The sequence below is a fragment of the Gadus macrocephalus genome, chromosome 9 (genome assembly GCF_031168955.1).
Source record: "Gadus macrocephalus chromosome 9, ASM3116895v1".
Taxonomy (NCBI): domain Eukaryota; kingdom Metazoa; phylum Chordata; class Actinopteri; order Gadiformes; family Gadidae; genus Gadus; species Gadus macrocephalus.
This window is the reverse complement of record NC_082390.1, coordinates 7,056,761-7,071,426: the sequence shown is the minus strand read 5'-3', so window position 1 is coordinate 7,071,426 and position 14,666 is coordinate 7,056,761. Positions and strand designations below refer to the sequence as shown.

Below are 14,666 nucleotides of genomic sequence, written 5' to 3'. Positions count from 1 at the left end.
TGTGTACTCGGCATGCAACGGCAGCCATTCAAACTCCAACAACTTTGTTGTTGTTGTTTTTTTTATTGTTCACGAATGAAGTACCACCTTTCTGCAGGTACACGTGTATTGCGACGTACAGTTCCAGAAGAAGCATCTCGGACTGTCTTTGTCTCATTAGGTGACGTGAGGAAGCTTTCATCGGCCCCTTTATGAACTGATTCTTAGCCACTAAAAGCTTAACAGGACGACCGCACCGTCCGTACCCAAACGGCATGGTTGCTGCCAAGAGCCTTCAGTAAACGCTCTCACGTATCCTCTCTAATGTATTTATTACTGTGATGGATGATGTGTGTTGAGCAAACGTATGGCCCTAGCATAGCATAGCTTAGTATAGCGTAGCATAGCGTAGCGTTCCGTCTGAGCCACCTCTTTAACAGATGATAACAGCCAAACTCCAGAGCTCCACACGTCCGTGTCCTCCTACGCTAATCTGCCGGCTCCGTTCTGAGTCAGACCACTTTAATGTATTGTGTGTCCTCACACACAGACTATAGATACATCTGGGCTTTTCTCAGAAAAGGAAAAGAGTGAACCTTTCCCAAACACATGGTGGAATAGTTGAATAGGTCCTGTTTGCGAGTGGTTAGTTTGGGATAATAGTTGAGCCCACCCCCTACCTCCACTTAGATAGCTATCTAGCTAGCGTGGGCTTGTTTGGGATGAACCCTTAGCCTTCCTTCCACCACCTCCCTGTAGCCTCTTGTTAGCACTCCCATCCCTATAATCTCTATAATCCGCCCAGTGTATTCCCGCAGATGCACACACACACACACGCACACACACACACAAACATCTGTTCCCTGGATTATCCTCATCCTCTTGCAGTTCAACTCTGGAACATTCCCTCCTCTCTCAAGAATCGGTCTTGAGAGTCGTTTGTGTGTGTTGTGAGATAGAGCAGGCAGTTGAACCCACTGAGACATTTGTTCGTCACACATTCAACCTGGACAAGGTTCAATATGCTATCATCGTCGGACACAGATTCTGGCAGCTGCATCCTTTCAGCAGCCGGCGTTTTTCTGTGAATTTCTGTTTCGCTGCTCATGAACCCCCAATTTGTGTCCTTACAATCTCACGTTTCTCTCATAATTGCTTGTGAAAGGCCTTAATCAGAAAAATGTGTTAGTTTGGGTAACCATTTAGAGTGTAGCGTCAGCCCTACATGCTACGAAGCCCACACATGCTACATGCTACGTTGCCCACACTAGGCGGGGTTTTGTAGTCGACATGGATTTAGCGCAGACATCATTATTGCTTAAGTCCCCCATATTAAGTAAGTGTTGATGTGTTGCTATGGAGACCAAGCGTGTTCTCTGTATTTTAACTAACAGTTTATGGAGGTAGATGATATGAACCCTGATGTCTGGTTCCTCTGACGTTTTGCGGTATAAGGCCAATAAAAAATCCCAAGCAGCAGATGAATCACTAAGAGAGAGTCGCCGTTTGAAGTTAACCAGGAACAATCCTTCATCTTAATTTTGGAAAGTGAACTTGTCTCTTTCATAGTAATATTGTGAGTCATATTTTATTACTCTATTACCTGGACTACAGGAGAGCCCCCAGTCGGGCTCACTCTCTGGGTTTGAATCCCCGCATTGGCTCGCCTCTTGAGATCACCCTTATCTCGGAAGTTAACATTATGGTTCTCTCTCAGTCAGGCCTCGAGACGGTTGAATGCATTTACAATTTGGGCATTTAGCAGACAATTTTATCCAAAGCGACTTACAATGGTTCACACACGCAAACTCACACACCGACGGCGGAGTTTACCACACCGGGCGATAGCCAGCTCATCAGGAGCAGTCAGGGTGAGGCGTCTTGCTCAGGGACACCTCGACACTCGTTCTACCTCCTGTGCTACTAAGTAATATTTGGATTGCCTTTCCAAATATGAATAATTTCTCATGAGGCTAGATGTACGCAGTACAGTTGGATAAATTGTCTTGGATAAATTGTCTGATAATTGACTAAATAGTAAGACAAAAACAAAACGTTCTGTGATGAAGTATGTGCATCAAATCATAGCTTGTTTTAAGATGCAGTGTGTGATTACTGTAGAGATGAAACGTGACTGTCAAAGCCCCTGTGCATCATCTTCCTGAGGCGCTTCCCTGGTAGACCCCCGGTAGATTAAGTCCCAGCCTGTGAGAAGGGGAATTGACGGCTTAAGTAGTCCTGATTCAATCACAGCTCGCTTACGTGGCGTCGGTCAGAGACAAGGAGGAGATGGACGAGCGTCCGTGAGAGTGAAGGAGCAGACATCTGGACACAGAGGAACCATGAAGCTAACTAGATCATCACTAACCGCCCTGGACGCCTAACCGCAGTCTAGATCTTTCTCTGTATGTATCGATTGCTGCCCTCCCTCCACCCATGCCCGACTGTGGTGGAAATATGAATCGTAATGTTTACATAAAATGATATACAAATTGCATAAACCTTGTTTATATAATTACTAATCATTCAAGTATTTTGTTTACATTCTCCTTGCTCCTAGAGGTGTCTCCCTTCCTCTCTCTATTTGAAAGGTGTTATGGTAGTTTGCATGACACCACAAAGTCTGATACTAATCTACTGATACTAGTCTTGGATGTGTCGATTCCTTACCCATCTTGCATCTCACATCTCACAGACATGTCCACTTTCCCCCATCGTGTATTAAAAATGTATTTTCTCTCTCTCTCCCGACGTGGCCAATCCTTAGCCCTCCACAATGATCACTCCCCCTCACCTTTTGCTTTCTTTGATGTTTTGTGAAAGGTTCCCCATAAGAATGATGTACAGCCATTGTCTTATTGAAGATGTGCTTGGCAAATTGCTGCCTCTATCTTCCCATGATCATGCTTCAAAAACCAATCAAATACTTTTCTGTCAAGAAGTGCCCTAAAATAAGTTATTCTTCATCACCTCCTCAGGTTTTTATTTTTTGCCTTGTGTTTGAAGTGATGGTTTTTCATGTGGATACACTTGGTGAACCTGTGTTCTAAAGCTGCTCGGTGGACTGAGTTAACCTACCTCTCTGAATATACATTCATTTGCATTTCTATGATTCTTTTTCATACCACAGTTGGTCACTTATAAGGCATGAAACACACATACACACACACTCTCTAACTCGCATGCATGCGCCTTGCCTTGCCTTCGGCCTTCACCAAATGGAGCAAGGTCTTCCCTCTGTACTTTGAGTCCGCCTGCACTTGACCACTCCACATTTAGCCCAGTGCTTGGTTTGCCTGCAGTGCAGAGGTCTGTGATTTAAGTGCTTTAATTACAGCGGCGTGCCCGTAAAATGTAGCTTCCACACAGACTAACTGACACACTGATGGATGGATGGATGGATTGTACAGAGCTGTCGTGTTTGTGTCTGCTCTGTAGCTCTGCTGTATAGAGACATCAAAAAGAGAAACACACAAGTAGAAATAGAAGGAAGAAAAGTCTTACGGGCGATGTATCGGGAAAGGGTGAACGTCGTTGTTCCTGGAAAGTTATGGAAGATTTTAGGCTCACCCAGGTGTAGCTGATGCGTCAGGCTTAGATGCCGCGGTGGTTGCTTTGTGGTGGCAGTGTATTGCTACCTGCTTTATCCTCTTGCGCCTGGGTTCTCGTATTCTTCATGTGTTTGTCAAGTGCAGGCCTTTGAGGCACCGTCGGAGCCAAACAAAAGATGGCCTAATCTACGACTTTACTTTCTATTCACCGAAAGGTGAAGGCGTACAAGTTGGTACAGGTGGCTTTTATCTTGCACTCTCACAAAGTAGAATACGGATCACCTCGTCAAACATACACAAGCAGTCCGGGGGTGTTGAATTAATGCTGTTGTGTTGGTATGAATGGACGGATGAGTCTGTCACTCTGTCTGGTGACGTGTGCCGTTGAGTGCTATTAGAATGGCAGGTGGAAAGCTACACATAGTTAAACGGGTACAGGGTATCAGGCCTCACACTGTTTCACTGAATTAAGGAGACATCATATCGTCATCATTTCTTTGGAGTACAAAACTATTTGGACTGCGAAAAGACTCAACACAAAGGCGATATCAAAACCATGATATTGAAATAGTGCTGATCCCTACTTTCTTTAAAAAATGATCAACCCTATCATCCACATTTCCCTCCACCCGCTATCCCGTCACCGCCGCTATTCAGCCCTCCACCCACACCTCCTCCGTCCTCTGGCAGGGAGGTGTAATGGAAAACAAGTGGGCAGTAGGATGCACTAGATGGAGTGATGTAATGATGAGGAGAGAAGTCTTCAAGTGTGAGGCTTGATGTCCTGTACACTCTGAACAATCTACGAGCACTCAGTGGTAGACGGAACCATTCAGTTACACCAGAGAGAGAGAGAGAGAGAGAGAGAGAGAGAGAGAGAGAGAGAGAGAGAGAGAGAGAGGAGAGAGAGAGAAGAGAGAGAGAGAGAGAGAGAGAGAGAGAGAGAGAGAGAGAGAGAGAGAGAGAGAGAGAGAGAGAGAGAGAGAGAGAGAGGAGAGAGAGAGAGAGAGAGAGAGAGAGAGAGACTTCCTTCCCCAGAAACTGAATAAAAAGGGGGGTAGGGGGAGGAGAACATGTGAGAAGAAGGTTGGAGGTTTTTACTCTAAATAATGGAGAGCAAGAGGGAGTCATTTCAAAGGCAATGCGATCCCCTGGTGCCCCCAATTTCTTCTTCTGAGGGGTTAAGGCAGACTTCCAGCGCTGTGAGGTTTGGCTCCTCGTGCGACGGCCTGCTGAGCAGCACGCCGCGGCTCAGACTCCTGCGGAGACCGTGTTGTTTTCTGTTGTGTTGAAATGAGGTTGAGCATGAGGGGAATCACTCGGCAAAGAGGATCATGCAGTATCTACATAATTATTTGCGTCTGCTACCGTAAGGTAATATTAGCGAATTAAAGATCCCACTAATGGGAATAATATTATAATATCTTCTCAATGCAGAATATACATGAATGTATTCTCTATATCGCGAGGGCTTTTATTTTGGAAATGTATATTTTCACTAATCCACACCGATACGACATTTCATCCATATAGTGTCCGCCAGTCTCACCACCATCTCCCCTTGTTCACAAAGCACCAAAACAAAGTACGGTGGTCTGGAATGCCTTTGGAGTTTCCCCCCGCGTCCCCCTGGGCCGCGTGTTTAAGGTGTTTTTTAACTGGCCAGATCTGTCACAGCGCAGGGTGTTTACAGCTTCCTGTAGGTGAACAATAAACACCAGCTCCACTTCCTCCTCCATGCACCCAGTGGCATCACAGTGGTGGTGCCGCCGGCCCCCAGGCTAGGGGGGGGGAGGAGAGGCCCTTTACTGGGAAGCCACCATGTGAGGGCCAGTGAGCTCAGTCTCTGAAAAGCAGGTTGAGTCATCTCGGAGTCCAGCAGTCCTGCTGTGTTACAGCCAGAACCTCCGGGGGGCGATGGCCAAGAGAGAGACTGGGCCGGACACAGAAAGGGGCGGAGTTACACGTGGTTTCCTGATTCGTTACAGAGAGTTTAAGTCGAAGGAAATCATTAGTGCGAGTGGATGACGCTTTCAAAAGGGATTAATAAGAGATGGATTCGAATGTGTGCGTTTCTACAGTGGCCAGTCAACACGGTGTTGATGTGAAACCTTTACAGACACTTTATTACTGTTTCCTTCTGCTGACACACTAACAGATCCCCAACTCCAGCCACATTATTGGTCAAAACAAACAAAGTGAAACACCCGTTCACCCAGATCTGGGCTCGTCTGCCATCAGACTTGAGATAATAATCTTAAATCGGATCCTCCATGCTACATGACATGCTACATGAAGCTGTACTTTTCTTTGGATTAAAGAGTCAGCTGAAGGACTAAATAGTTAATCCTAGTGTCGCTCACGTTTCATGAAATAGAGGAAGGAGGGGAACGAGCGGTTGGCCACAGAGGACCGGTTTCCTCATCTGTTGGCTACAATTAGTGTAGTAGAAACACAAAGTGTGCACTATGCAACCGTCTCATAGAGACATAGAGGAGGGTTTAAAGAGGAGGAGATGGATGGCATGATCAGAGGGCGTAATGAGGAGAGAGAGAGAGAGAGAGAGAGAGAGAGAGAGAGAGAGAGAGAGAGAGAGAGAGAGAGAGAGAGAGAGAGAGAGAGAGAGAGAGAGAGGAGAGAGAGAGAGAGAGAGCGAGAGGAGAGAGAGAGAGAGAGAGAGAGAGCGAGAGAGAGAGAGAGAGAGAGCGCGCTTTAGTTGGCTTGCAGAGAGACAAAAAAGCAGGAGTATAGGGTGCCAACCTTGCAGTCAGAAAAAAAGCCAAATGCGTCTCAACTGTGAGCTGCTGGGACCCCGCCCCCCTGCCTTTTCCCCTTCCTGATGGAGGGCAGATAAGGCAGGAGGAATGCTGGGGACCCCTTAATTGAATCAGTTCATGCTATTTCCACTGTTCCCGCCGTATGGCTAATTCAACTTCCGCGCGCCTTCCTCCACCGGGTCGGCTGGTAACACAATACAATCTGTGAGCTCTGAGATGGGCTGATAACGGCTGCAGGACCGGGCCCTGGGTCCGGCTCTCTCCCACTGTTGAGCGTTAGCGACGGTTTCACCAAGTGGCTCTCGGGGAGCTGGGGAGAGCAGGGTTTGGATTGGGTAACGGGCAAGTTGGCTTTATAAGCTGCAATAAGAAAACGGGGATAAAACCTTCCATATGTGTTTAATAAATGTCGAGGCTCTTTTGCAGGGATAAAGTCGTGATTTCATGGGGTTCGTGTGCGTTAGCTTTTTAACATTCGGGGGGGAATTTAACCCGCTCCCTATTTTACAAGCTATTGTAAGCTTAGCAACCTAACATAATGGCACGTATCAAATGTTAACCTTTTATAGATGGTCTGTGCGCCAAAATATGGGAGGGATTGTGCATTGGAAAGGAAATGTGTATGACTGTTGTGGGTTGCTGTAGCTCTCAACTCTTTTTATTTGCCATACAAGATGGAAGGCCAAAGATTAACTGAACTGATATTTGAGATTGTAATGGATGTGAGTTATTAATGCATAATGTAATTGCCTCAAATAGCTCGGTCAACGGAAAACAAGTATGGACTTTCCTTTACAATCATAAACAAAGTGAGTAGTGTGCAGTCTTGCATCAATTCTAGTGGGTCAATTATTTTTTCTAACTTGGAGTTGAATTCGGTCTTCAGTCGATCACCATCTAGAGATGAATCATATTTTCTAGATCGTCAGGCTTTTCCGTTGGCCTTTACCAGAGGCGCCCCACCCCCCTGAGATTAGCTCTTCAACTGAATTTAGCCTGAGGATTCTCCGCTCTCAACACCCTGTCAATCACGCCACCCGGTGTCATGGGCCCCCCTCTAGGCCGGCCCCTTCCTCCAACTTTACAGCTGTAGCATGTTAGCGAGCTAACTGCATTGAAATCCAGTTAGCCTGTGGCACAGTGAAGCCCCTGGATTCTCTAAACGGTGGTTAGAACCACACCACGTTCATTGAATGTACAACTGGCTAGCCCTTAGTTTATTTGGCCTGTTCAAACGATTTGTTGTTTAAATCCAATACTATGCCCACGTTACTAATCGCAATGTCATTTTCTGTCCTAAGCAGGAGGACAGAAAATGTCAGCAGCAAACTGCTGACTAGTCAACTGGGAAACCAGTTGACTGCAGGAGGAGAAATCACACACACGCACACGTTTCTCGCTGTCTCTTGTATCCTCACCCTGGCGCTTCTCTTCTGCTACTTTTCATCCTGCTCATCAAAACCTTTGAATTCTCTCACAGTCCACGGGCTCCCAGAACCGCACTTAATGCTGCAGCGATCAATCATAGCCATGCAAGGCGTGACGCCCCGTCTGTCATGGCATCCTCTCCTCTCCTCCTCTCCTCCTCACCTATTCTCCCCTCTCTCTCCTTCTTCTCTCCCCTCCTCTTCCTTTTTACTCTCCTCATGTCCTCTCCTCTCCTCTCCTCTTCCCTCTCCTTCTCATCTCCTCATCCCTTCCTCCTCTCCTCTCATCCACCCCCCATCCCTCTGTTAACACACACACATACACCTACACATACACATATACACACACACGCAGTCACCATGATCATGTTGTGGCAGGGGTGTGGGCTGCTGACTGCACAGGGAAGGGAGGGAGAGAGTGGGTGAGAGAGGGGGTGAGGGAGGGGGTGAGAGAGGGGGGAGAGAGAGAGGGGGAGAGGGGGAGAGGGGGAGAGAGAGGGAGAGAGAGGGAGAGGGTGAGAGTAGGTTGAGGGACAGAGGTTTATTGGACTTGTGTGTTGAGTCTTTCCTGTGACCAATGGGATCCAGATGTGGCCCCTGCTGCCTGCTGGTGACAACAGCACGTTTGAGAGAGAGAGAGCGACAGAGGCAGAGACTGGGCTGCATGCTATCAAGGTGCTCGGTCATATTCATCTCCTGGTCCATTTCTTTTCATCTTTACCTCCTACTTTGAGGGTGTGTGTTAGATTCCAACCATCGCATATTTGTGTGTAGGTGTGTGTGTGTGTGCGCGCGTGCGTGCGTGTTTGAGTGTGTGTGTGTGCGAGAGAAGAAAGGATAACTTGAGATGAATAATACACCATCCTCCTCCTCTTCGTCCGCTGGGCTCTGCCGGGACATCTGACACCACCTCGCTCCTTACCACACAAAAACATATCCTCCCCTGGTCAAGGTGCCAGACATTATCCAGGTCAACTGACGCATTCCTTGAAACCGCAAACAAGAAAGCGTTTTGTTTTTTTCAACAAATGTTTTGTCACACCCCCAACACACAGTTGCACAACTCTTGTGTTCGCTCTGGCCTCCTGTGATTTTTTTTGTGAATGGGATTTTCTTCCCGGACAGTCAAGAGGTACTCTTGGTCAGCTCATTCATTTCAACACTATCCCACTGTGGTCTAATAAACTATCAATGATAGTATAAATACTAGCTTTTATTTTTACTTCTCCTGTAATTCCCCATCGAAGTGTATGCAGCATACTGCTGGGGATCCAGGCCAACACACATATACTTGTGGTGAAGTTTTTATTTTATATACCTTTTGAAGCTGCTGCTACAACCGTTTTCCTCATTCACTCTCTGGTGTCATCTATTTAGCTGGGCTCAAACGTTCTTTATTGTGTGCAAATAAAAACCCAATAGATAAATACTGGGCATTTTTACAACTGCTAATAGTCCGTAATCCAACAGTGGCTTACTGCATTCCAGTTGTAAACTTTTATCTCGGCAATCCTCGGTTATTAGCCTACCCATGCTAACCGCTAGGCTAACCGCTAACATCCTCCACATTAAAGGGGACTCGATGGCAGAGTGTGACTTAGGAGGGAGGAACCGCCGGCCTCCAACCAGATCCACATGTGAGAGCAAATGAAGAGTTCAAGAGATACAAAGACCCTCAGTTTTTGCTTGGTTATGTTCTGAGTTACATTGTGGTACCATTAAGATGCAGATCAATTGTTGGTTAAGCCTCAGCTGAAGTGGAGTTAGTCTGCCTAGTGTGCCGACTGTAGTTATCCATTCATTATGGGAGCTGAGACACAAGCTCCTCCACATCAAGGCTTTGAGAGAAATGCTCTCTAACCTCTGGTGGGTGGTGAGCATGTCATGCATTTCGTGCTTATTCATTATTCATATCAAGATTTTGTTTATGCTATGTGCTGCTAGAATAGTGTTGGATAATATCCGTCCGGATGCTGGAATAATTCTACCTCTGCCTGATCTCCACCAAACCGCCTCGAAAGCTAGCTAGCCCTAGCCTCGCCTTTCCAGCCTTTGAGTCCCCCGCTAGCCCTGACTCTGTAACCTCAAGCACTTATGTAACCGTACACCCCTCAGTGCTCCCTCCGCACCCCCTTTTCTCAGAAATGGGGGCGCCTCACGGCCTGTCCTCATCCTCTCCTGGGCCTTTGATGTGGGCGGAAGAAAGAGAATCTCTATATTTTAGAAAAGGGAGAGAGGGAGAGCGAGACAAACATGCAATGTTTAGGACGGCATCGGGGAGGTGATGCCCACACACACACACACACACACACACACACACACACACACACACACACACACACACACAGACACATAAAGGCACGCATGTATGTACACAGACACATACAGGCACGCAAGCACACAGACACATGCGCAAGAATGCACACGCACACACACGCGCACACACACACACGCACACGCACACACATACTTGCACACATTGTGCGCACATGTGCACGGCTGTCTTGCCATGTGAAGCAGAGCTGCGACTGCTAGCCGAGGAGGCGGAGGGATTTCATGGAGTTCAGAGGCTAGAGCGCTACGGAGTCGCGCGTCTGTTATTAGGAGGTATAATGTGCCAGCCTGCTTTGCTTTGACATGCTACAGTTGTTTAATGAGGCAGAAAAATATGCTTAGTGTCTAACGACTAACACCCTGCCTGGCCTGGAGTGTGTGTGTGTGTGTGTGTGTGTGTGTGTGTGTGTGTGTGTGTGTGTGTGTGTGTGTGTGTGTGTGTGTGTGTGTGTGTGTGTGTGTGTGTGTGTGTGTGTGTGTGTGTGTGTGTGAGTGATTATTTTCAGAATGCTTTGATGAACTGACAGATTATTGAAAGATAACGCGACCAGATCTACAGGATAGAAAACAAATCAGTCAACGGCTTCAAGAAATGATGTCGGTTAAACCACATGTGGGTGAGCTACTGAAGGATGACGGCTGTTTTCCCTGCGTCCATCGTCAGTGGACACAGAGAGGAGGATGTATTCGTCTGTACGCAGGGTTTCGCTGTGTGTGCGGCGGAGGGCTTCCATCCGGGTGTTTTTTGGGGTCGATACCCAGCGGGGGGTGGCACCGCCCTGCCCATATCGGATCATGCTCATAGATCCTCTGCTGTTTGGCATCCCTCATTCACCGCCTAATAACCCCACCACCATCCCCTCCCCCCTCCTTAAATCTCCACCCACACGCTGACCTGAATGTCCGTGGATTTCACTAACCCTGTGCCTGTGGTTCCGGCATCAGTCCTCTGCCATACAGCCCTCCAGCGATTAGTGATTCCGGGATGTTTTAGGGCTTTTGTTGTTGTTCTGCTTTCATGTGACTTTGTGAGAATGGAAAAGTGGGGCAACCAACAGGGGGAGAGAGAGCTGGTGACAGTGAAGCGGCTATTGCAACACGTGTCTAGCATTAGCATTGGATAAGTGCTGTGTACCTAGGGTGTCGTCGGGTGCCGCGCGTGCCAATTCTTGTCTGTGTCAACCCCTCCGTTTTAATGGCACTGCAGCAGGCCTCCTTCAGAGGTGGTGGGATTGGTCTTTTTTGCAGCATCGTGGGACATGATGACTGGCAGGCTGGCTGGGACAGTCTGACATTATGGTAGCCACTGTCACACTGGCTAACAATACGGACAGACACGCACAAAGACATACACACACACGCATGCAAACACACACACACACAACGAAGCACGCAAGCAAACACACACACAAAGACGCACGCAAGCAAACACACACACACACACACACAAAGACGCACGCACACACGCCCTAATGGGACGGCGCGGTGTGTTTAAGTTAATTTGCATCTCGCATAAGGTGGGTTAAGCTCTAAACATGCAGCGCCCCTCATCCAATGAAACGACATGGATCACGTTTGGGGATCCCTATTTATTTGCATAACGTGTACAGGTTATCCCAGGAGGACGGTTGAGATGACGTCGGGCCCACACATCCGCCCATCCCAGGCCGACGGGTAATGAAGGGTTGCCTCCGTTGACACGGAACCTGCCTAGCCCGCCGGTGTTCCCCCAGGCCCCCGCTGTCGATACGCTGCGCTACAAACCCAGGAACAATCCGCCGTACGCACACTCTGTTCACCCCAGAGGCCGTCGATCACCAGAGATTAGGAACCACCTCACATGGTGGGAGGAGGGTCAAACTGCTGCGGTGGTCTTTGTGGCGGAGACTGGAGCTACGCACGCTAACATTCACACGCACGCGCAGTTTTAAACGTTTAGTTCTTTTAACAGTGGCTGTGTTTTCAAAGTGATTCATGGTGGGTTTGGGTACGAGCATCGAATAGCACCTCGCTCAAGGGCGTCTACAGGTTTGTGAGGGGTGAAATACAGTGCTTGTCGTTCCTGGGTGTGAAACACCCTCACCACTATATCTGCTGCCTGTGCCATGTCAGGTTACTGTGCCTTCTATGCCCTTGATAATGCTTCCATAACCGCCTGTTGCGAAACCCCCACCAGTGCGAGCAACATGTAGTTCCTCTAACGACCTATAGGGGTTTCAGGCTGGTTGGATGCAGTCCTACACACACACAACACATACACACTGCTCGCATTATGAAATGTGTGTGCATACACTGCATTTTTCTCTTATGAAGAGTTGCCACATTCCTCTTATGAAGGGACACACAAGCATGTGACACGGCCACATCCTCTTCTATAGATGCAGACCTCACATTCATCACTTAATTATATAAAAATCACGCACGCACGCACGCACACGCACACGCACACCAAACAGACACACAAACCACAGGAGCACAGCAAACCCACACCACCCGGTACAAACACCTGTGAGAACCGAAAACACACACGCACACAGACACGCATTTAATTTAGCCTTCCTGGCTGGCTGCTTCCCCCTAGTGGTTGTGGCTCTAAGTCGTGTGATTATCACTCATGGGGTGTCTCTGTCCGTCTGCTGTCGGTCTCGTCCTGATGTGATCGCCGGTGACAGCGTTCCACCAGAGCGAGTGCACGCCACCCGCGCATCCCATCCAGGAAGTGAGCATTCTTCTTAGACTCGTGCTAAGGTCTATTTCAAAATAGATTACGATTCAAAAACGTTATTAGAAAGATCTTCGCAGTGGTTCATGTGCAAAGAAAAAGGCATGTCCTGCTGTGACATACATATATTGAGAACAACAATAGAACCATATGGGCAGTAGAGACCTGGGGACTTATTTTCAGGAAAATTATCACAGTTGAAAACCTTCGCAGAATCGCGGTTTCCATTTCCGTGTGGGATGGATGAGTTGCACTTCAGGCAGTGTTTTCTTGCTCTCCTCTCCCCCTCCCTCTAATTTGCCTCTTTCTCTCCCTACTCTTGACTCCCATCTTTACCTCTACTATCCCTCTTCCTTTCATCTTTTTAACTCTCTTCCATTTCCTCCTCTCTCCTCTCCTCTCCTCTCTCCTCTACTCTCCTTTTCTCTCATCTCCCTATCCTCCCCTCCCTCCCCTCTGTCCTCTCTCCTCCCCTCTCCCTCCCCTCTCCTCTCCTCTACTCTCTTCTCTTCTCTTCTCTTCTCTTCTCTTCTCTCCCTATCCCTCTCCTCCCCTCTCTCCTCTCTCCTCCCCTCTCCTCCCCCTCCTCTCCTCTTCCCTCCTCTCCTCTCCTTTTCTCTCCTCTCCCTTTCCTTTCCTCTCCTCTCCTCCCCCCTCCTCCTCTCCTCTCCTCTCTCTCCTCCCCCCTCCTCCCCCTCCTCTCCTCTCCTCTCCTCTTGGCTAGTGATCCTCAGCCAGTAGCTGAGTTTCAACCTGCGTTGTGTACGGGAGATATTGCCTCTTTCTCTGTGACCTCTGACCTCGAGGTGAACCTTCCTTCTTGTCTTCTCTCGTGCCCAGGCCTTCGGGAACGCCAAGACAGCCACAACAACAACTCCAGCCGCTTCGGGAAGTTCATCCAGGTCAACTACCAGGAGAGTGGAACTGTCCGAGGGGTGAGCAGCGCACACACACACACATGCAGCGCACACACACACATGTGAAGATAAGAACAGGAATTCACTATAAAAATACGAACAATGATAAGGACACAATTTGGAACACCCACATTAAACTAATAGATCAACTGTAGTAGATTACAAAATAGATACGATTCAAAAACGTTATTAGAAAGATCTTCGCAGTGGTTATTGTGCAAAGACAAAGGCATGTCCTGCTGTGACATACATATATTGAGAACAACAATAGAACCATATGGTGCTGTACTGAGTGGCGTGGGCTAGGATGTCTGCCTTCTCGTCTCTGGTTCCTGTTTGTTTCTTCACTGAACACCTGGCAGTCTCTCTGGCCAATGAGAACTTCCGGGTCCTGAGCCTCTCTCTTCGTGTGTGTGTGTGTGTGTGTGTGTGTGTGTGTGTGTGTGTGTGTGTGTGTGTGTGTGTGTGTGTGTGTGTGTGTGTGTGTGTGTGTGTGTGTGTGTGTGTGTGTGTGTGTGTGTGTGTGCGCGTGTGTGATGGGGTTGTGTTTACAGGGCCTACGTGGAGAGTACTGCTGGAGAAGTCCCGTCTGGTTTACCAGGAGGGGTCCCCACCCCCCCCCCCCAGCCCGTCCCCCCCCCTGCTGTTGATACCTGAGCACAACCAACGAGAGGTGAGAACTGACCCCCCCCCCCAACCCAGTCCTGAGACCAGTGACCCCAGTGACCGCAGCATGGGAGCGCGCCCAGACATCAGGCCACAAATCAGGCCAGACATCAGGCACACACCCCCTTCCCCGCGCCACACAGTGTGGGGACTCACTCAGAATAGCAGTGTGAGGCTCCATCGGCAGAACACGTCAGGAAATGATTAACTCATTATCAATCATGAGCTCTAATTGCATCGTGTTTGAGTCTAATTTGATCGTATGGGAGCCGCTAACACAGAAAGCTATTAAT

At 48.3% G+C, this 14,666-nt stretch overlaps 1 protein-coding gene across 1 annotated transcript in view; it reads left to right on the top strand.

Moving 5' to 3' along the window:
• The window catches only part of LOC132464937 (unconventional myosin-IXAb-like), a 91,729-nt gene that overhangs the window by 26,352 nt on the left and 50,711 nt on the right, over positions 1–14,666 (top strand). The window contains 2 exon segments of the mRNA XM_060061571.1: positions 13,631–13,652; positions 13,655–13,725. Coding sequence (XP_059917554.1) covers positions 13,631–13,652; positions 13,655–13,725 — 93 coding nt within the window.